Source organism: Oncorhynchus tshawytscha, linkage group LG28 (genome assembly GCF_018296145.1).
Source record: "Oncorhynchus tshawytscha isolate Ot180627B linkage group LG28, Otsh_v2.0, whole genome shotgun sequence".
In the NCBI taxonomy this organism is placed as follows: Eukaryota; Metazoa; Chordata; class Actinopteri; order Salmoniformes; family Salmonidae; genus Oncorhynchus; species Oncorhynchus tshawytscha.
Genome location: NC_056456.1, coordinates 2,441,166 through 2,467,430, shown reverse-complemented (window position 1 = coordinate 2,467,430; position 26,265 = coordinate 2,441,166). Strand labels below are relative to the sequence as shown.

At 40.1% G+C, this 26,265-nt stretch overlaps 1 protein-coding gene across 1 annotated transcript in view; it reads right to left on the bottom strand.

The window, feature by feature from the left end:
• LOC112236722 (zinc finger and BTB domain-containing protein 46-like) overlaps positions 1-26,265 on the bottom strand; it is a 208,698-nt gene that overhangs the window by 76,430 nt on the left and 106,003 nt on the right. The window contains exons 2-3 of the mRNA XM_042308260.1: positions 24,980-25,205; positions 23,714-24,506 (exon numbers count right to left, since the gene is read on the bottom strand). Coding sequence (XP_042164194.1) covers positions 23,714-24,506; positions 24,980-25,168 — 982 coding nt within the window. The 5' untranslated portion in view covers positions 25,169-25,205. The remainder of the gene's footprint in view (positions 1-23,713; positions 24,507-24,979; positions 25,206-26,265) is intronic.

Here is a 26,265-nt window from a genome sequence, read left to right as displayed (position 1 = left end):
AACAGGTAATAACTACACAGATTTGACCATCCAACAGGTAATAACTACACAGATTAGGCCATCCAACAGGTAATAACTACACAGATTAGGCCATCCAACAGGTAATAACTACACAGATTAGGCCATCCAACAGGTAATAACTACACAGATTAGGCCATCCAACAGGTAATAACTACACAGATTAGGCCATCCAACAGGTAATAACTACACAGATTAGGCCATCCAACAGGTAATAACTACACAGATTAGGCCATCCAAAAGGTAATAACTACACAGATTAGGCCATCCAACAGGTAATAACTACACAGATTAGGCCATCAAACAGGTGATAACTACACATATTAGGTCATCCAAAAGCTAATAACTAACAGATTAGGCCATCCTACAGGAAATAACTACACAGATTAGGCCGTCCAACAGGTAATAACTACACAGATTAGACCATCCAACAGGTAATAACTACACAGATTAGACCATCCAACAGGAAATAACTACAGATATTAGGCCATCCAAAAGCTAATAACTAATAGATTAGGCCATCCTACAGAACATAACTACACAGATTAGGCCATCCAACAGGTAATAACTACACAGTTTAGGCCATCCAACAGGAAATAACTAACAGAATAGACCATCAAACAGGTAATAACTACACAGATTAGGCCATCCAACAGGTAATAACTAACAGATTAGGCCATCCAACAGGTAATAACTACACAGATTAGGCCATCCAACAGGTAATAACTACACAGATTAGGCCATCCAACAGGTAATAACTACACAGATTAGGCCATCCAACAGGTAATAACTACACAGATTAGGCCATCCAACAGGTAATAACTACACAGATTAGGCCATCAAACAGGTGATAACTACACATATTAGGTCATCCAAAAGCTAATAACTAACAGATTAGGCCATCCTACAGGAAATAACTACACAGATTAGGCCATCCAACAGGTAATAACTACACAGATTAGACCATCCAACAGGTAATAACTACACAGATTAGACCATCCAACAGGAAATAACTACAGATATTAGGCCATCCAAAAGCTAATAACTAATAGATTAGGCCATCCTACAGAACATAACTACACAGATTAGGCCATCCAACAGGTAATAACTACACAGTTTAGGCCATCCAACAGGAAATAACTAACAGAATAGACCATCAAACAGGTAATAACTAAAATATCAGGCAATCCAACACGAAATAACTACACAGATCAGACCATCCAACAGGTAATAACTACACAGATTAGACCATCCAACAGGTAATACCTACACAGATTAGACCATCCAACAGGTAATACCTACACAGATTAGACCATCCAACAGATAATACCTACACATATTAGGCCATCCAACAGATAATACCTACACAGATTAGACCATCCAACAGATAATAACTACACAGATTAGGCCACCCAACAGGTAATAACTACACAGATTAGACCATCCAACAGGTAATACCAACACAGATTAGACCATCCAACAGATAATACCTACACATATTAGGACACCCAACAGGTAATAACTACACATATTAGGCCATCCAACAGGTAATAACTACACAGATTAGACCATCCAACAGATAATACCTACACATATTAGGACACCCAACAGGTAATAACTACACAGTTTAGGCCATCCAACAGGAAATAACTAACAGAATAGACCACCAAACAGGTAATAACTAAAATATCAGGCCATCCAACAGGAAATAACTACGCATATTAGGCCATCCAACAGGTAATAACTACACAGATTAGACCATCCAACAGGTAATAACTAACAGATTAGGCCATCCAACAGGTAATAACTACACAGATTAGACCATCCAACAGGTAATAACTACACAGATTAGACCATCCAACAGGTAATAACTAACAGATTAGACCATCCAACAGGTAATAACTAACAGATTAGACCATCCAACAGGTAATACCTACACAGATTAGACCATCCAACAGGTAATAACTAACAGATTAGGCCATCCAACAGGTAATAACTACACAGATTAGACCATCCAACAGGTAATAACTAACAGATTAGACCATCCAACAGGTAATATCTACACAAATTAGGCCATCCAACAGGTAATAACTACAAAGATTAGACCATCCAACAGGTAATAACTAACAGATTAGGCCATCCAACAGGTAATAACTACACAGATTAGACCATCCAACAGGTAATATCTACACAGATTAGGCCATCCAACAGGTAATACCTACACAGATTAGGCCATCCAACAGGTAATAACTACACAGATTAGACCATCCAACAGGTAATAACTACACAGATTAGACCATCCAACAGGTAATACCTACACAGATTAGACCATCCAACAGGTAATACCTACACAGATTAGACCATCCAACAGGTAATACCTACACAGATTAGACCATCCAACAGGTAATAACTAATAGATTAGACCATCCAACAGGTAATAACTACACAGATTAGACCATCCAACAGATAATACTACACAGATTAGATCAAATGGAATGACACTCTCACTCACTCGCAAAGAACCATTGACCATTTGGGTCAATATGGTTCCACGTGGAACCATAACCCCTGAGGAACCCTCATTGTTCGTGTGTAGTAGGCCTGTGGTGTGCATGCACACTAGGCCTCACTCCCTCATAGCATGGCCATGCAGTGTGAGGGTAGCAGGGGTAAAGAGGGGCAGATGTAAGAGGAGAGGAGAGATAAACGGGATGAAGGGGGCATTAGGGCAGGAGAAAGATTAGTACGGCTGAGAAGGGAGGAAGGCAGGTTAAGAAGGGATATGGGGGTTGAAGGAGGTTGATTGATTAAAAGAGTTTAAACTGTCACCAAGAAAAACACTGGGTATTATTTGGGATTTGCATGTGAACGTGTGCAGTCCATATAACACACACACACACACACACACACACACACACACACACACACTGCTCCAATATATGAAGGAGAGCAGAAGTGAACGTGTGAAATAGAGGGATGGAGGAGAGGGCAGATGGAAATGAAGGACAGACAGTGGCTTCCAGGCCTTCCTTTGGCCCTCTCTGAAGGACAAATAAAATGACACACATATTCAAAGGGCCCTATACAACAATACACATACCCACTCAACACACCACCATACAACACACAACACACATAGACCCAATAACCACACCATGTGAAAGCATTCAACACAAAAACACAGAATGTGTTTTCCTTTTCATTGTCCTCCGTGCTTTTAACACTTCTATTTCTTCTGGGAGTAGGTTGCTGTCAGATGGGAAGGACGGGGAGGGGGTGAGCAAGGGAGGGAAAGGTTGAGGGGTAAGAGAAGGAGGAGGAACGGGTGGGAGGAACAGGGAGGGAAGGATGAATGTGTCAAAGGAAGGGAGACTTTGCCCTCGAGCAAGAAGCCTCCCACGAGTGTGTGTGCGTGTGTTGTGAGTAAGTTGTGACTTGGCCAATCTGACACACCCACAAGCCAGCAGACCTCCACATCCTGTTAGGGCCATACGTTGGTCAAACACCACCTCCCTCTCTCCTCCCCCTTCTCATACTGGTCAGACGGGTGAAGGAGTGTGTGTGAAGGGGGGAGTTCACTACAGTCAATAGAACAAACGTCTCTAAAATAAACAAGAGGAACAAGAGAGAGAGAGCAAGTGTAAGACGCCCCAGGGTTTGGTTTTTGAGGGCTTCTCTCTCTCACACTTAAAAGCCACATGCAGACACACATAAAAATGCACACTTTGTTCACTGTGGAGTTCTGCTACACACACACACACTCAGGCATTTAAACCACCACTCTCCCCTCCCTCTCTATCCAGCGTGCTTGTGAATAACACCCAGTCAGAGGTCTGAGTTACACCCCAGAGAGCTGGACAGGCCAACGTCACGACAGCAACACCGGAGTCTTAGTTATACACTGTCAAACTACAGCAGTCCTCCACTTTGCTCCACACTACTGCCATTCCCTCAACTAGTTCTTCGTAACACATCCATTCGACTATATCAGTCAATCTTCCCTCTGTATCTCAATACACAACCACACAAGCCCTAAACTACTACACATGGTTGCTCACAGTCCAGGGTTCATCCACAGTGTGAGTATGCCTTTAGGTGTGGGCATATTTGCATGTTGTCTGTTGCTGTGTGTGTGTGTGTTTGAGATACTGTGAATGTTCAACCACAGCAGCCCCCTGCGCCAACAGGACATCCTGTCAGGGTGCCTTCTGGGTAACTTTAGATCTGAACGATCAATGTGCGCTAAGCGCACATACTTGCATGTGTGTATGTATGTGCATGTGTGCATCCGGTGTGTGTGTGTGTGTGAGTGTGGTGTGTGTGTGAGTGGTGTGTGTGGGCTGTGGTTAGCTGGGGAGCACAGGCCCTGCCCAGGTGCACGGTGAGATGGCTAATCTTTAACCCCCCAGCTCAGTTGCTCCTCTCTCCTCCACCCTTCACTAATCCTCTCATCACTGCTCCTCTCCACTTTCCCCTCTTCTCTCCTTCTCCCATCCCTCCCTCTTAGTTGTGTTCCATTGGCAGTCTGTTGACAGGTGGGGGTGCGGACGTTTGGGAAAAGACATGGTCAGGCCTGGGGAGGAGGTGGCTTCCTGTCACCAGGGTTCTGTGGAGCCAGGGGGTTTATAAATACACCAGGTGTGGAATACACAGAGAGGAGGTGGCTTCCTGTACACCAGGGTTCTGTGGAGCCAGAGGGTTTATAAATACACCAGGTGTGGAACACACAGAGAGGAGGTGGCTTCCTGTACACCAGGGTTCTGTGGAGCCAGGGGGTTTATAAATACACCAGGTGTGGAACACACAGAGAGGAGGTGGCTTCCTGTACACCAGGGTTCTGTGGAGCCAGAGGGTTTATAAATACACCAGGTGTGGAACACACAGAGAGGAGGTGGCTTCCTGTACACCAGGGTTCTGTGGAGCCAGAGGGTTTATAAATACACCAGGTGTGGAACACACAGAGAGGAGGTGGCTTCCTGTACACCAGGGTTCTGTGGAGCCAGAGGGTTTATAAATACACCAGGTGTGGAACACACAGAGAGGAGGTGGCTTCCTGTACACCAGGGTTCTGTGGAGCCAGGGGGTTTATAAATACACCAGGTGTGGAACACACAGAGAGGAGGTGAGAAAAAGGGAAGACAGGGGGGACCAGATGATGCAATAGATGAAAGGGTGAAAGATAGGCTAGTGTGCGTACATGTGTGTGTTTGTGTTTGTGGTGTAGGCGTAGGGGTTTCAGCTGGTGTACTGTCCATAATGTCCAACAGGATGTGAGGTCATACGACAAAGATGGAGGGTAGGCGTTGAGAAGTGGTAGTTACCATGGAGATAATAGAACAGTGGGCTACTGAAAGAGAGAGACAGGAGGCAGAAGAGAGGAGGAGGGGGAGAAACAGAAGAGAGAGGAGGGGGAAAAACTGTGTAACAGTCTTCCGTCACGACTACCAACAGAACAAATAACCATTCAGCCCCAAAACGGAGGGACAGGGGGAAGTAGGGAGGGAGTGAATGGGGGAGGTGGGGTGACAGGGGCACAACACGTCAACAGGGTGGATAGGCTGCCAAATATGGGGGAGCTTGGTGAAGAGAGGAGAGATTGAGGGGGAAAGAAAGAGAGGAAAAGAGAAAGAGAGTGAGAGAAGGCAAGAAAGAGAAAGAGTGAGAAAGAGAGAGACAAAGGAGAGACAATTCAACATCACCCAGGCATAACCCAGTACTTGTCAATCAGTGAGTCGTGAAGAGAGGGGTTAAAAATTAAGTCCACGTTTTGAAATATTAAATCTATTTTGGTTTTTAATGGAGAGACAGTGAATTAAAAGGTGGAAGAGAAATATATAGAGTAGATTATTAAACGGGGAAAAGAGGAGGGATAGAAAACCAGAGAGGTGCGAGAGAGGTGAGGGGGTTGAAATCTGTTCAGGGTTTTTAAATATTAAACCTATTTCAAGTTTAATGAAGTGCAAATACTATGGGGAGCGTCTTAACTGGAGTACAGAGCAGAAAGGGGTGAAAGGGGGAGCTGATTCATTATTTCAGGCGTTCACCTTTAGACTGTGGAGACTTGGGGAGAAGGAAAGAAGGAAAAAGCCAACAAGAGAAAAAGTCGGGCAGTTTTAAAGAGGCCTGGCTTCCCCAGGTGAGTGTGGAAGGCCCCATGGGAATTGGCAGAATGATGAGAGTATAATAGTCATATGGGCCCAAACACACACAGAGCAGAATGCCTGTCTGGTACTCGGCTAACAACAATAAAGGAATTGTATTTAATGAAAATCATTTTCTAACATGGTTTACAAGGTGACCAACACACTAGGCCTAGTCTAAGAGAGTGTTGCGGACCTATGGGTAACATATAATCTGCATAGAAACAGCATAAAGAGTCTGACCTCATCTTGAAGAAATACTTTGTTTATACAGTACTGTATGTGTAAGGGCCTTACAGTGTGTGTGTGTGTGTGTGTGTGTGTGTGTGTGTGTGTGTGTGTGTGTGTGGTTCAGTGGAGGCTGCTGAGGGGAGGACGGCTCATAATAATGTCTGGAATGGAGTGAATGGTTGGAATGGTGTATAATGGTTCGAATGGAGTGAATGGTTGGAATGGTGTATAATGGTTAGAATGGAGTGAATGGTTGGAATGGCGTATAATCGTCAGAATGGAGTGAATGGTTGGAATGGTATATAATGGTTGGAACGAAGTGAATGGTTGGAATGGTGTATAATGGTTGGAATGGAGTGAATGGTTGGAATGGTGTATAATGGTTGGAACGAAGTGAATGGTTGGAATGGTGTATAATGGTTGGAATGGGGTGAATGGTTGGAATGGAGTATAATGGTTAGAATGGAGTGAATGGTTAGAATGGAGGGAATGGTTGGAATGGTGTATAATGGTTGGAATGGTGTATAATGGTTGGAACAAAGTGAATGGTTGGAATGGTGTATAATGGTTGGAATGGGGTGAATGGTTGGAATGGCCTATAATGGTTGGAATGGAGTGAATGGTTGGAATGGATGAATGGTTGGAATGGTGTATAATAGTTGGAATGGGGTGAATGGTTGGAATGGTGTATAATGGTTGGAATGGCGTATAATGGTTGGAATGGTGTATAATAGTTGGAATGGGGTGAATGGTTGGAATGGTGTATAATGGTTGGAATGGCGTATAATGGTTGGAATGGTGTATAATGGTTGGAATGGCGTATAATGGTTGGAATGGTGTATAATAGTTGGAATGGAGTGAATGGTTGGAATGGAGTGAATGGTTGGAATGGAGTGAATGGTTGGAATGGTGTATAATGGTTGGAATGGGGTGAATGGTTGGAATGGGTTGAATGGTTGGAATGGCGTATAATGGTTGGAATGGAGTGAATGGTTGTAATGGTGTATAATGGATGGGATGGAGTGAATGGAATCAGACACAAGAAAAGCATGTGTTTGATGTCATTCCATTTTCTCCATTCCAGCCATTCTTATGAGCCATCCTCCCCTCAGCAGCCTCCAGTGGTGTCGTTGTAGCTGTTGGGTAGACTGTGAAGCCCCAGTAGATAGCAGAAAGAGTGAGAGAAGTTCACATAGATTGGTGGGATTTCACACCCTCATCAAACACTGTGTGTAATCGATAAGTTAGGGCTGGAGAGAAACCCCTGTTTCACTTATCTACCCACATCTACATGAGCAGATGCTCTAAGCAGTGTGTGTGTGTGTGTGTGTGTGTGTGTGTGTGTGTGTGTGTGTACACACATCACACTGTCCATCTCCTAAGAATTTCCAAAATCCCCCTAGCCAAACCAAAAGGTCACAATGTGGGTTTTTCACAGATGGAAAAAACCCTCAAAACTCACCAGTTCTTTTTTATTAGGCCAAACAGCAACTGTATTTAGCATACGTTTTCCCCCTAAACAAAGCTAACAGGAAGAGAGAGACAGAAGAGAAGTAACACAGAAATCAAATAGTTCCTAAGAACGAGTACCTCGCTTGAGTCATATGAAGTAATCCAGTTGCATTAAAGTGTCATTTGGTAGCGAATTGTAAAATATAATTGTATGTCTTATTTATATATTGTATTTCTAAATACTGTCCCAATCAAATATTATTATTAAGCACAATTTTCAAATAAAGGATTGAACATGGAACACATACCCTATTCAAAATGATCCTACATGTCTACTGAATACAAACACATACCCTATTCAAAATGATCCTACATGTCTACTGAATACAAACACATACCCTATTCAAAATGATCCTACATGTCTACTGTATACAAACACATACCCTATTCAAAATGATCCTACATGTCAACAAACACATACCCTATTCAAAATGATCCTACATGTCTACTGAATACAAACACATACCCTATTCAAAATGATCCTACATGTCTACTGTATACAAACACATACCCTATTCAAAATGATCCTACATGTCTACTGTATACAACCACATACCATATTCAAAATGATCCTACATGTCTACTGAATACAAACACATACCCTATTCAAAATGATCCTACATGTCTACTGTATACAAACACATACCCTATTCAAAATGATCCTACATGTCTACAATCACATACCCTATTCAAAATTATCCTTCATGTCTACTGTATACAAACACATACCCTATTCAAAATGATCCTACATGTCTACTGTATACAAACACATACCCTATTCAAAATGATCCTACATGTCTACAAACACATACCCTATTCAAAATGATCCTACATGTCTACAAACACATACCCTATTCAAAATGATCCTACATGTCTACTGTATACAAACACATACCCTATTCAAAATGATCCTACATGTCTACTGTATACAACCACATACCATATTCAAAATGATCCTACATGTCTACTGAATACAAACACATACCCTATTCAAAATGATCCTACATGTCTACTGTATACAAACACATACCCTATTCAAAATGATCCTACATGTCTACTGTATACAAACACATACCCTATTCAAAATGATCCTACATGTCTACTGTATACAAACACATACCCTATTCAAAATGATCCTACATGTCTACAAACACATACCCTATTCAAAATGATCCTACATGTCTACAATCACATACCCTATTCAAAATGATCCTTCATGTCTACTGTATACAAACACATACCCTATTCAAAATGATCCTACATGTCTACTGTATACAAACACATACCCTATTCAAAATGATCCTACATGTCTACAAACACATACCCTATTCAAAATGATCCTACATGTCTACAATCAAACATACCCTATTCAAAATGATCCTTCATGTCTACTGTATACAAACACATACCCTATTCAAAATGATCCTACATGTCTACTGTATACAAACACATACCCTATTCAAAATGATCCTACATGTCTACAAACACATACCCTATTCAAAATGATCCTACATGTCTACAATCACATACCCTATTCAAAATGATCCTTCATGTCTACTGTATACAAACACATACCCTATTCAAAATGATCCTACATGTCTACTGTATACAAACACATACCCTATTCAAAATGATCCTACATGTCTACTGAATACAAACACATACCCTATTCAAAATGATCCTACATGTCTACTGTATACAAACACATACCCTATTCAAAATGATCCTACATGTCTACTGTATACAAACACATACCCTATTCAAAATGATCCTACATGTCTACAAACACATACCCTATTCAAAATGATCCTACATGTCTACAAACACATACCCTATTCAAAATGATCCTACATGTCTACTGTATACAAACACATACCCTATTCAAAATGATCCTACATGTCTACTGTATACAACCACATACCATATTCAAAATGATCCTACATGTCTACAAACACATACCCTATTCAAAATGATCCTACATGTCTACTGTATACAAACACATACCCTATTCAAAATGATCCTACATGTCTACTGTATACAAACACATACCCTATTCAAAATGATCCAACATGTCAACTGTATACAAACACATACCCTATTCAAAATGATTCTACATGTCTATTGTATACAACCACATACCCTATTCAAAATGATCCTACATGTCTACAAACACATACCCTATTCAAAATGATCCTACATGTCTACAAACGCATACCCTATTCAAAATGATCCTACACGTCTGTCTACAAACACATACCCTATTCAAAATGATCCTACATGTCTACTGTCTACAATCACATACCCTATTCAAAATGATCCTACATGTCTACTGTATCCAAACACATACCCTATTCAAAATGATCCTTCATGTCTACTGTATACAAACACATACCCTATTCAAAATGATCCTACATGTCTACTGTATACAAACACATACCCTATTCAAAATGATCCTACATGTCTACTGTATACAAACACATACCCTATTCAAAATGATCCTACATGTCTACTGTATACAAACACATACCCTATTCAAAATGATCCTACATGTCTACTGTATACAAACACATACCCTATTCAAAATGATCCTACATGTCTACTAAACACATACCCTATTCAAAATGATCCTACATGTCTACTGTCTACAAACACATACCCTATTCAAAATGATCCTACATGTCTACTGTATACAAACACATACCCTATTCAAAATGATCCTACATGTCTACTGTATACAAACACAAACCCTATTCAAAATGATCCTACATGTCTACTGTATACAAACACATACCCTATTCAAAATGATCCTACATGTCTACTGTATACAAACACATACCCTATTCAAAATGATCCTACATGTCTACTGTATACAAACACATACCCTATTCAAAATGATCCTACATGTCTACTGTATACAAACACATACCCTATTCAAAATGATCCTACATGTCTACTGTATACAAACACATACCCTATTCAAAATGATCCTACATGTCTACAACAACACATACCCTATTCAAAATGATCCTACATGTCTACAAACACATACCCTATTCAAAATGATCCTACATGTCTACTGTATACAAACACATACCCTATTCAAAATGATCCTACATGTCTACTGTATACAAACACATACCCTATTCAAAATGATCCAACATGTCTACTGTATACAAACACATACCCTATTCAAAATGATTCTACATGTCTATTGTATACAACCACATACCCTATTCAAAATGATCCTACATGTCTACAAACACATACCCTATTCAAAATGATCCTACATGTCTACAAACGCATACCCTATTCAAAATGATCCTACATGTCTACAAACACATACCCTATTCAAAATGATCCTACATGTCTACTGTCTACAATCACATACCCTATTCAAAATGATCCTACATGTCTACTGTATCCAAACACATACCCTATTCAAAATGATCCTTCATGTCTACTGTATACAAACACATATCCTATTCAAAATGATCCTACATGTCTACTGTATACAAACACATACCCTATTCAAAATGATCCTACATGTCTACTGTATACAAACACATACCCTATTCAAAATGATCCTACATGTCTACTGTATACAAACACATACCCTATTCAAAATGATCCTACATGTCTACTGTATACAAACACATACCCTATTCAAAATGATCCTACATGTCTACTGTATACAAACCACATACCCTATTCAAAATGATCCTACACGTCTACTGTCTACAAACACATACCCTATTCAAAATGATCCTACATGTCTACTGTATACAAACACATACCCTATTCAAAATGATCCTACATGTCTACTGTATACAAACACATACCCTATTCAAAATGATCCTACATGTCTACTGTATACAAACACATACCCTATTCAAAATGATCCTACATGTCTACTGTATACAAACACATACCCTATTCAAAATGATCCTACATGTCTACTGTATACAAACACATACCCTATTCAAAATGATCCTACATGTCTACTGTATACAAACACATACCCTATTCAAAATGATCCTACATGTCTACTGTCTACAATCACATACCCTATTCAAAATGATCCTACACGTCTACTGTCTACAAACACATACCCTATTCAAAATGATCCTACATGTCTACTGTATACAAACACATACCCTATTCAAAATGATCCTACATGTCTACAAACAAACATACCCTATTCAAAATGATCCTACATGTCTACAAACACATACCCTATTCAAAATGATCCTACATGTCTACTGTATACAAACACATACCCTATTCAAAATGATCCTACATGTCTACTGTATACAACACATACCCTATTCAAAATGATCCTACATGTCTACAAACACATACCCTATTCAAAATGATCCTACATGTCTACTGTATACAAACACATACCCTATTCAAAATGATCCTACATGTCTACTGTATACAAACACATACCCTATTCAAAATGATCCAACATGTCAACTGTATACAAACACATACCCTATTCAAAATGATTCTACATGTCTATTGTATACAACCACATACCCTATTCAAAATGATCCTACATGTCTACAAACACATACCCTATTCAAAATGATCCTACATGTCTACAAACACATACCCTATTCAAAATGATCCTACATGTCTACTGTATACAAACACATACCCTATTCAAAATGATCCTACATGTCTACTGAATACAAACACATACCCTATTCAAAATGATCCTACATGTCTACTGTCTACAATCACATACCCTATTCAAAATGATCCTACATGTCTACTGTATACAAACACATACCCTATTCAAAATGATCCTACATGTCTACTGTATACAAACACATACCCTATTCAAAATGATCCTACATGTCTACTGTATACAAACACATACCCTATTCAAAATGATCCTTCATGTCTACTGTATACAAACACATACCCTATTCAAAATGATCCTACATGTCTACTGTATACAAACACATACCCTATTCAAAATGATCCTACATGTCTACAAACACATACCCTATTCAAAATGATCCTACATGTCTACAAAAACACATACCCTATTCAAAATGATCCTACACTGTCTACAAACACATACCCTATTCAAAATGATCCTACATGTCTACAAACACATACCCTATTCAAAATGATCCTACATGTCTACAAACACATACCCTATTCAAAATGATCCTACATGTCTACAAACACATACCCTATTCAAAATGATCCTACATGTCTACTGTATACAAACACATACCCTATTCAAAATGATCCTACATGTCTACTGTATACAAACACATACCCTATTCAAAATGATCCTACATGTCTACTGTATACAAACCACATACCCTATTCAAAATGATCCTACACGTCTACTGTCTACAAACACATACCCTATTCAAAATGATCCTACATGTCTACTGTATACAAACACATACCCTATTCAAAATGATCCTACATGTCTACAAACACATACCCTATTCAAAATGATCCTTCATGTCTACTGTATACAAACACATACCCTATTCAAAATGATCCTACATGTCTACTGTATACAAACACATACCCTATTCAAAATGATCCTACATGTCTACTGTATACAAACACATACCCTATTCAAAATGATCCTACATGTCTACTGTATACAAACACATACCCTATTCAAAATGATCCTACATGTCTACTGTATACAAACACATACCCTATTCAAAATGATCCTACATGTCTACTGTATACAAACACATACCCTATTCAAAATGATCCTACATGTCTACTGTATACAAACACATACCCTATTCAAAATGATCCTACATGTCTACTGTATACAAACACATACCCTATTCAAAATGATCCTACACGTCTACTGTCTACAAACACATACCCTATTCAAAATGATCCTACATGTCTACTGTCTACAAACACATACCCTATTCAAAATGATCCTACATGTCTACTGTATACAAACACATACCCTATTCAAAATGATCCTTCATGTCTACTGTATACAAACACATACCCTATTCAAAATGATCCTACATGTCTACTGTATACAAACACATACCCTATTCAAAATGATCCTACATGTCTACAAACACATACCCTATTCAAAATGATCCTACATGTCTACAAACACATACCCTATTCAAAATGATCCTACATGTCTACAAACACATACCCTATTCAAAATGATCCTACATGTCTACAAACACATACCCTATTCAAAATGATCCTACATGTCTACAAACACATACCCTATTCAAAATGATCCTACATGTCTACTGTATACAAACACATACCCTATTCAAAATGATCCTACATGTCTACTGTATACAAACACATACCCTATTCAAAATGATCCTACATGTCTACTGAATACAAACACATACCCTATTCAAAATGATCCTACATGTCTACTGTATACAAACACATACCCTATTCAAAATGATCCTACATGTCTACAATCACATACCCTATTCAAAATGATCCTTCATGTCTACTGTATACAAACACATACCCTATTCAAAATGATCCTACATGTCTACTGTATACAAACACATACCCTATTCAAAATGATCCTACATGTCTACTGAAACAAACATACCCTATTCAAAATGATCCTACATGTCTACTGTCTACAATCACATACCCTATTCAAAATGATCCTACATGTCTACTGTATACAAACACATATCCTATTCAAAATGATCCTACATGTCTACTGTATACAAACACATACCCTATTCAAAATGATCCTACATGTCTACTGTATACAAACACATACCCTATTCAAAATGATCCTTCATGTCTACTGTATACAAACACATACCCTATTCAAAATGATCCTACATGTCTACTGTATACAAACACATACCCTATTCAAAATTATCCTACATGTCTACAAACACATACCCTATTCAAAATGATCCTATGTCTACAAACACATACCCTATTCAAAATGATCCTACATGTCTACAAACACATACCCTATTCAAAATGATCCTACATGTCTACAAACACATACCCTATTCAAAATGATCCTACATGTCTACAAACACATACCCTATTCAAAATGATCCTACATGTCTACTGTCTAAAACACATACCCTATTCAAAATGATCCTACATGTCTACTGTCTACAAACACATACCCTATTCAAAATGATCCTACATGTCTACTGTATACAAACACATACCCTATTCAAAATGATCCTACATGTCTACTGTATACAAACACATACCCTATTCAAAATGATCCTACATGTCTACTGTATACAAACACATACCCTATTCAAAATGATCCTACATGTCTACTGTATACAAACACATACCCTATTCAAAATGATCCTACATGTCTACTGTATACAAACACATACCCTATTCAAAATGATCCTACATGTCTACAAAAACACATACCCTATTCAAAATGATCCTACATGTCTACAATACAAACACATACCCTATTCAAAATGATCCTACATGTCTACTGTATACAAACACATACCCTATTCAAAATGATCCTACATGTCTACTGTATACAAACACATACCCTATTCAAAATGATCCTACATGTCTACTGAATACAAACACATACCCTATTCAAAATGATCCTACATGTCTACTGTATACAAACACATACCCTATTCAAAATGATCCTACATGTCTACTGTAACAAACACATACCCTATTCAAAATGATCCTACATGTCTACAAACACATACCCTATTCAAAAAAATCCTACATGTCTACAACAAACACATACCCTATTCAAAATGATCCTACATGTCTACTGTATACAAACACATACCCTATTCAAAATGATCCTACATGTCTACTGTATACAACCACATACCATATTCAAAATGATCCTACATGTCTACAAACACATACCCTATTCAAAATGATCCTACATGTCTACTGTATACAAACACATACCCTATTCAAAATGATCCTACATGTCTACTGTATACAAACACAAACCCTATTCAAAATGATCCAACATGTCAACTGTATACAAACACATACCCTATTCAAAATGATCCTACATGTCTACAAACACATACCCTATTCAAAATGATCCTACATGTCTACAAACACATACCCTATTCAAAATGATCCTACATGTCTACAAACACATACCCTATTCAAAATGATCCTACATGTCTACTGTCTACAAACACATACCCTATTCAAAATGATCCTACATGTCTACTGTATACAAACACATACCCTATTCAAAATGATCCTACATGTCTACTGTATACAACCACATACCATATTCAAAATGATCCTACATGTCTACTGAATACAAACACATACCCTATTCAAAATGATCCTACATGTCTACTGTATACAAACACATACCCTATTCAAAATGATCCTACATGTCTACTGTCTACAAACACATACCCTATTCAAAATGATCCTACATGTCTACTGTATACAAACACATACCCTATTCAAAATGATCCTACATGTCTACTGTATACAAACACATACCCTATTCAAAATGATCCTACATGTCTACTGTATACAAACACATACCCTATTCAAAATGATCCTACATGTCTACTGTATACAAACACATACCCTATTCAAAATGATCCTACATGTCTACAAACACATACCCTATTCAAAATGATCCTACATGTCTACAAACAAACACATACCCTATTCAAAATGATCCTACATGTCTACAAACACATACCCTATTCAAAATGATCCTACATGTCTACTGTATACAAACACATACCCTATTCAAAATGATCCTACATGTCTACTGTATACAAACACATACCCTATTCAAAATGATCCTACATGTCTACAAACACATACCCTATTCAAAATGATCCAAACACATACATGTGATCCTACTACTGTATACAAACACATACCCTATTCAAAATGATCCTTCATGTCTACTGTATACAAACACATACCCTATTCAAAATGATCCTACATGTCTACTGTATACAAACACATACCCTATTCAAAATGATCCTACATGTCTACTGTATACAAACACATACCCTATTCAAAATGATCCTACATGTCTACAAACACATACCCTATTCAAAATGATCCTACATGTCTACTGTAACAAACACATACCCTATTCAAAATGATCCTACATGTCTACTGTCTACAAACACATACCCTATTCAAAATGATCCTACATGTCTACTGTATACAAACACATACCCTATTCAAAATGATCCTACATGTCTACTGTATACAAACACATACCCTATTCAAAATGATCCTATGTCTACTGTCTACAAACACATACCCTATTCAAAATGATCCTACATGTCTACAAACACATACCCTATTCAAAATGATCCTACATGTCTACAAACACATACCCTATTCAAAATGATGATCCTACATGTCTACAAACACATACCCTATTCAAAATGATCCTACATGTCTACTGTATACAAACACATACCCTATTCAAAATGATCCTACATGTCTACTGTATACAAACACATACCCTATTCAAAATGATCCTACATGTCTACTGTATACAAACACATACCCTATTCAAAATGATCCTACATGTCTACTGTATACAAACACATACCCTATTCAAAATGATCCTACATGTCTACTGTATACAAACACATACCCTATTCAAAATGATCCTACATGTCTACAAACACATACCCTATTCAAAATGATCCTACATGTCTACAAACATATACCCTATTCAAAATGATCCTACATGTCTACAAACACATACCCTATTCAAAATGATCCTACATGTCTACAAACACATACCCTATTCAAAATGATCCTACATGTCTACTGTATACAACCACATACCCTATTCAAAATGATCCTACATGTCTACAAACACATACCCTATTCAAAATGATCCTACATGTCTACAAACACATACCCTATTCAAAATGATCCTACATGTCTACAAACACATACCCTATTCAAAATGATCCTACATGTCTACTGTATACAAACACATACCCTATTCAAAATGATCCTACATGTCTACTGTATACAAACACATACCCTATTCAAAATGATCCTACATGTCTACTGTATACAAACACATACCCTATTCAAAATGATCCTACATGTCTACAAACACATACCCTATTCAAAATGATCCTACATGTCTACTGTATACAAACACATACCCTATTCAAAATGATCCTACATGTCTACTGTATACAAACACATACCCTATTCAAAATGATCCTACATGTCTACTGTATACAAACACATACCCTATTCAAAATGATCCTACATGTCTACAAACACATACCCTATTCAAAATGATCCTACATGTCTATTGTATACAAACACATACCCTATTCAAAATGATCCTACATGTCTACAAACACATACCCTATTCAAAATGATCCTACATGTCTACAAACACATACCCTATTCAAAATGATCCTACATGTCTACAACAAACACATACCCTATTCAAAATGATCCTACATGTCTACTGTATACAAACACATACCCTATTCAAAATGATCCTACATGTCTACAAACACATACCCTATTCAAAATGATCCTACATGTCTACTGTATACAAACACATACCCTATTCAAAATGATCCTACATGTCTACTGTATACAAACACATACCCTATTCAAAATGATCCTACATGTCTACTGTATACAAACACATACCCTATTCAAAATGATCCTACATGTCTACTGTATACAAACACATACCCTATTCAAAATGATCCTACATGTCTACAAAAACACATACCCTATTCAAAATGATCCTACATGTCTACAAAAACACATACCCTATTCAAAATGATCCTACATGTCTACAAACACATACCCTATTCAAAATGATCCTACATGTCTACAAACACATACCCTATTCAAAATGATCCTACATGTCTACTGTATACAAACACATACCCTATTCAAAATGATCCTTCATGTCTACTGTAACAAACACATACCCTATTCAAAATGATCCTTCATGTCTACTGTATACAAACACATACCCTATTCAAAATGATCCTACATGTCTACTGTATACAAACACATACCCTATTCAAAATGATCCTACATGTCTACAACAAACACATACCCTATTCAAAATGATCCTACATGTCTACTGTATACAAACGCATACCCTATTCAAAATGATCCTACATGTCTACTGTATACAAACACATACCCTATTCAAAATTATCCTACATGTCTACTGTATACAAACACATACCCTATTCAAAATGATCCTACATGTCTACAAACACATACCCTATTCAAAATGATCCTACATGTCTACTGTATACAAACACATACCCTATTCAAAATGATCCTACATGTCTCCTGAATACAAACACATACCCTATTCAAAATGATCCTACATGTCTACAAACACATACCCTATTCAAAATGATCCTACATGTCTACTGTATACAAACACATACCCTATTCAAAATGATCCTACATGTCTACTGTATACAAACACATACCCTATTCAAAATGATCCTACATGTATACAAACACATACCCTATTCAAAATGATCCTACATATATACAAACACATACCCTATTCAAAATGATCCTACATGTCTACTGTATACAAACACATACCCTATTCAAAATGATCCTACATGTCTACTGTCTACAAACACATACCCTATTCAAAATGATCCTACATGTCTACTTTATACAAACACATACCCTATTCAAAATGTTCCTACATGTCTACAAACACATACCCTATTCAAAATGATCCTACATGTCTACTGTCTACAAACACATACCCTATTCAAAATGGTTAAAAAAATGATTTCAAGACTATGTAAATATCCCATAATTGAAACCAGACCCCCCTATAGTAACTGTGTTGTGTAGGGTTTTCAAGACTATGTAAATATCCCATAATTGAAACCAGACCCCCCTATAGTCACTGTGTTGTGTAGGGTTTTCAAGACTATGTAAATATCCCATAATTGAAACCAGACCCTATAGTCACTGTGTTGTGTAGGGTTTTCAAGACTATGTAAATATCCCATCGTTGAAACCAGACCCTATAGTCACTGGGTTTTCTTGACTAATCCTTACATCCTTAGTTTATTCCCATGGCACTGCTACTGTAGATACTGTTTGGAGGCATCATAAACATAGACAGTCCTTATCTCTAAGTCTCTGATAGCATCTCTTCTCCACTAAAACATCCACTCAGAGGATCTTACAACAGCCAACAGTCTATATGGGGTAGTAGAGCCAGCGTCTATGGAGAGGCATTATCAAAGAGGGGGAGAGAGAGACAGAGAAACAGACAGAGAGAGCGACAGTGAGAGAGGACGAGAGAGAGAGTGCTTAGGTATTATTCCATCAATAAGGAATGAAGCAATTAAGCTACTCTCAGAGTTGAGGTGCCCTTTTCTCTCTTATCACTACTAGAGGATGTCATAGAAACCAACCGGACTGGATGGTGTCTCCACACACACACACACAGACACACACACACTCTTTTACTAATCCCACCACAGGTGTTTGGTTGCACCTTAATTGGGGCGGACGGGCTCGTGGGAATGGCTGAAGTGGAATAGGTGGAATGGTATCAAACACAATGTTTCTATGTTTCTATCCATTCGCTCCGTTCCAGCCATTATTGAATCCCACCATTCCTCTATAAACTACCAGTACAACCCCCTTCCTCAAACACACAACCATTCCTCTATAAACTACCAGTACAACCCCCTTCCTCAAACACACAACCATTCCTCTTGTACAGCCCATATTGCTAAAACTCCATGGTCAGACGACACAATACCAATACTCTCAACCCCTGAAAGACAACACCCCATTACTGCACACAAGACTTCAACTAAACCACTACTCTCACACATCCAAAGACCAGCTCTGCCAGGGGAAACAGCAATTCAGCTACTGACAGCCTGATCTAACGAAAACCTTTCACAAAATATGGAAGGCAAAATACCACTGATAGGTAAATGCCAGGGTTTGGCTGCACTAGTGCCAAACGCTGCCAAAATACATTACCGGCAAACAGACACTTCCTGTCACCTTTAGTCAAGGCACATTTCCAAGGTAATGCCAACCCTGCAACCTTACTCTGCTTTGTACAAAACTGGGCATGTGTGTGTGTGTGTGTGCGTGTGTGTATGTGTATGTGTGTGTGGTTATGTGTCCCGGACTTCAAGACAATTTATAGTTAAGTAGGTAAATTAATAAAAAGCTTATACGGATCCGTCCTTCACTCCTCCCTCCCTCCCTCTCAATCCCTTCCCTACCTCTCCCCACTCTCCCTCCTCCTTCTAGCCTCTCTCTCACCTCTCTCCCTCCCCGGCGCCGATTTAGCCTTGCCCCATACTTTTTTCTCTCTTCTGCCCTCCCTCTCTCTTTTCCCTCCCCCCTCTTCTCTCCTAACTTGCCACCCGTTCCTCTCCTTCCCCCCTACTCCTCCCACACAGCCCTGTCTTTCTCCTCTTCGTCTCTCCCCCTCCTCCCTCTTCAGAGAAGTCCTTCCCTAAACCCCAGAGTCTGGATGGCGAGGACGCGCTGATAATCCATGCGCTGACCCAGGTCAATTCAATTACCCTGTTTTCTTTAGCTGCTACCACGCTTGTGCCCATTTCACAGCCAACTCCCTTAATGCACCCATGATTAGCTTCCCCTCACTTTTAATGATCTACCTATCCACACACACACACACACCTTGTAACTATCGAAGCCAGCCTGTGTCAGACACACACACACACATCTTGTACCTACTGACGTCAGCCAATGGCAGTAAAGGAGAGAAAGACACACACCTAATGGTTTAATGTTCCCTCTAAAGGAATCTAAACACTCCCATAGTTATCGAAATGTCCAAGGCTCAGGAGGTTCCTAGGAAGAGGTTTGTTATCTAAGGCAATTCATCTGTACTGTCTAACATTTTGTACAGTTGAGGTCGGAAGTTTACATACACCTTAACCAAATACATTTTTACTCAGTTTTTCCAAATTCCTGAAATTTAATCCTCGTAAAAATTCCCTGTTTTAGGTCAGTTAGGATCACCACTTTATTTTAAGAATGAGAAATGTCAGAATAATAGTAGAGAGAATTATTTATTTCAGCTTTAATTTCTTTCATCACATTCCCAGTGGGTCAGAAGTTTACATACACTCAATTAGTATTTTTTTCTACTGTATTATTGACTATGTTTGTTTGTTCCATGTGTAACTCTGTGTTGTTGTATGTGTCAAACTGCTGTGCTTTATCTTGGCCAGGTCGCAGTTGTAAATGAGAACTTGTTCTCAACTAGCCTACCTGGTTAAATAAAGGTGAAATAAAAATAAACACATTATTAAAATATAGGTGAAATAAATAAAAAAATGGTAGCATTGCATTTAAATTGTTTAACTTGGGTCAAACGTTTCGGGTAGCCTTCCACAAGCTTCCCACAATAAGTTGGGCCCATTCCTCCTGACAGAGCTGGTGTAACTGAGTCAGGTTAGTAGGCCTCCTTGCTCGCACACACTTTATAAGTTCTGCCCACAAATTTTCTATAAGATTGAGGTCAGGGCTTTGTGATGGCCATTCCAATACCTTGACTTTGTTGTCCTTAAGCCATTTTGCCACAACTTTGGAATTATGCTTGGGGTCATTGTTCATTTGGAAGACCCATTTGCGACCAAGCTTTAACTTCCGGACTGCCTTGAGATGTTGCTTCAATATATCCACATAATTTTCCTCCCTCATGATGCCATCTATTTTGTGAAGTGCACCAGTCCCTCCTGCAGAAAAGCAACCCCACAACACGATGCTGCCACCCCCGTGCTTCACGGTTGGGATGGTGTTCTTCGGCTTGCAAGCCTCCCCCTTTTTCCTCCAAACATAATGATGGTCATTATGGACAAACAGTTCTATTTTTTTTTCATCAGACCAGAGGACATTTCTCCAAAAAGTACGATCTTTGTCTCCATGTGCAGTTGCAAACCATAGTCTGGCTTTTTTTGGGGCGGTTTTGGAGCAGTGGCTTCTTCCTTGCTGAGTTGCCTTTCAGGTTATGTCGATATAGGACCTGTTTTACTGTGGATATAGATACTTTTGTACCTGTTTCCTCCAGCATCTTGACAAGGTCCTTTGCTGTTGTTCTGGAATTGATTTGCACTTTTCGCACCAAAGTATGTTCATCTCTAGGAGACAGAAGGCGTCTCCTTCCTGAGCGGGATGATGTCTGCGTTGTCCCATGGTGTTTATACTTACGTACTATTGTTTGTACAGATGTCAAGCAAAGAGGCACGGAGTTTGAAGATAGGTCTTGAAATACATCCACAGGTACACCTCCAATTGACTCAAATGATGTTGATTAGCCTATCAAAAGCTTCTCAAGCCATGACATAACTTTCTGGAATTTTCCAAGCTGTTTAAAGGCACAGTCAACTTAGTGTATGTAAACTTCTGACCCACTGGAATTGTGATACAGTGAAATATAAGTGAAATATTCTGTCTGTTAACAATTGTTGGAAAAATGACTTGAGTCGTGCAAAAAGTAGATGTCTTATCTGACTTGCCAAAACTATATTTTGTTAACAAGACATTTGTGGAGTGGTTGAAAACGAGTTTAAATGACTTGTAAACTTCTGACTTCAACTCTGTGCCTTTTGCTTTACCTTTCAAAATGATATAAGATAATCATGTTACCAAATATGAATTAAGTAGAAACAACCAAAGCATATAGCACAAGCTGCCCTCCTTTGTCCTGTACCGAGGATGAAGCTCAGCTACCTGGGACCACCAGCTCCACCACTCTCTCTCTGTAACCCTCCCATGTACCCAGGGTAAGAGTGTCCTACCTGGGGTGTCTTTTCCATTGTAGCTCCACCCCGTCACGCCCATCATGGAGGGCAGCGGCGACCCCGGCCTGCTGTCTCTGTCCCCCTCGGCCTGCTGGGTAATGTGTCTGACCGTGTCCTTGTTCTTCCGGTTCTTCCTCCGCCCAGACCCAGAGGGCTGCCACGGCCCTTCTCCTCCTCCCCCCTGATCCCCCTGTGTCCCTGCGCCCACATTGGGCCCATCCCGGGGGTGAGAAACGGAGGAGGGTGAGACTTGTTCCTCTTTGACAGTGATGGGGCGGTAGCTGTGTGGCCAGGCGGGCTGGGAGTCGTGACCACCGTCCTCTTGGCTCTCGTGGCTCTTGGGTGGTTCCTGGTCCTCTTTCCCGTAGGTACTGCCACTACCCTCATGGCAGCTGGCAATGGCGGAGTCCCCAGAGGAGTTGGCCGGGCTGGTACGCCTCCCCAGCCAGGGCGAGGAGCTTCGTCCTGATATGATAGACACCAAGGCTTCTGACGCCACCCCTGCTCCACCTCCCCCTCCCCCAGCGCCGGCGGCAGCCCCCATCTCGACGTCGGCCAGTTCAGAGCGGAGACTGATGTCCAGCGCGGCCCTGATGAAGCCGTGACAGGCCTGGACGATGTCGGTCATCTGCAGGTAGCTGGCAGCTGACATCACCTCAATAACGTTTTTACTGGTCAGCGCCAGGTGGGCCGAGTACATGAAGTCCAGGATGGCCTTGAAGCCCGTCGCCGTGACGATGTCCAGGTGAGTGACAGTCGTCTGGTGATGTGGCTCCGCCCCTTTCTTCACCTGAATGATGAATAATAGTACGTTTGGTGACCTGTCGTTACTGTGTAGCCCTTCACATTTACATGTTAGTCATTTAGCAGACACTCTTATCCAGAGCATTCATCTTACAGTAGCTAGGTGAGACAACCACATATCACAGTTGTAGTAAGTAGATTTTCCCTCAATAAAGTAGCGAAATGTTAGTAGGAAAAGACAAGCGCCGTGAGGTTTACTTAAGATACTCTTTAAAGAGGTAAGGTTGAAGACTCCACTGTCCCGACGTTAGCGGGAAGCTTGTTCCGCCTTCTCACAAACTCAACATGCTTAACATAGTATGAGGGTAATCTGTCATTCAAGCAACCAATCAATCAATCAACCCCATATAGAGCAGGCAAAGGGGACAGCAGCACTTAACTGTGATCTGGGATTAAGGCCAACTTCCAGTCCTCCACAACCAACGTACATAAACATCTCCACAGATCTCCCACACCCACCTGGCAGTAGAGGGTCTTGAAGTAACGCGAGGAGCCCAAGAGGACGTTCTTGTGGGCCTTGAAGATCTTCCCCTCCACGATGACACAGGCGTCACACAGGATGCCATGCTGCCGCTGCTCGCTGAGCTCCCGCAGGAGCTGCCGGTAGTGGGACGAGATCTCCATGTCCTCCTTCCTGTTGCTGTTCATTGGGTTAGCTGACCTGTTAGGCTCTCCTGGATACGGTCTAAGGGAGAGAGAGTTTACAGTTTCATTTGGTTAGCTGACTGGGAGGAAGGGAGACTGGGACGGTGGTAGGCAGCTTATGACAAACCAGTCCACCATCCAATACAGTTTGCCAGTTACAGTAAAACATTGACCGAGTTTGGGAGTATGAGATGAGCTATACAATTCCTAATGACTAATTACCACAAAGCATAAAAAATGCACACATTGCCTCAGAATCCCTGATTCAAAGCAATGCAAAATACCCCAACATGGCCCAATCAGCTACTGACAAACCAAGCACTGTGTGTTGTACAACCTGGAGAACTGTGGTTCACCCTGGAGACTAGAGACACTGTGTGTGTGTGTGTGTGTGTGTGTGTGTGTGTGTGTGTGTGTGTGTGTGTGTGTGTGTGTGTGTGTGTGTGTGTGTGTGTGTGAGAGAGTTCAAAAGTCCTTGCTCCTCTCTCTATGGGGAGAACAGGTCCTTGCTCCTCTCTCTATGGGGAGAACAGGTCCTTGCTTCTTCTCTCTCTCTATGGGGAGAACAGGTCCTTGCTCCTCTCTCTCTCTCTCTATGAGGAGAACAGGTCCTTGCTCCTCTCTCTCTCTCTCTCCTTGCTCCTCTCTCTCTCTTCATGAGGAGAACAGGTCCTTGCTCCTCTCTCTCTCTTTTATGGGAGAACATGAGGAGAACAGGTCCTTGCTCCAGGTCCTTGCTCTCTCTATGGGGAGAACAGGTCCTTGCTCCTCTCTCTCTATGAGGAGAACAGGTCCTTGCTCCTCTCTCTCTCTCTCTATGAGGAGAACAGGTCCTTGCTCCTCTCTCTCTCTCTCTATGAGGAGAACAGGTCCTTGCTCCTCTCTCTCTCTTCATGAGGAGAACAGGTCCTTGCTCCTCTCTCTCTCTCTCTATGAGGAGAACAGGTCCTTGCTCCTCTCTCTCTCTTTATGGGAGAACAGGTCCTTGCTCCTCTCTCTCTCTTTATGGGAGAACAGGTCCTTGCTCCTCTCTCTCTCTCTATGGGGAGAACAGGTCCTTGCTCTTCTCTCTCTCTATGGGAGAACAGGTCCTTGCTCCT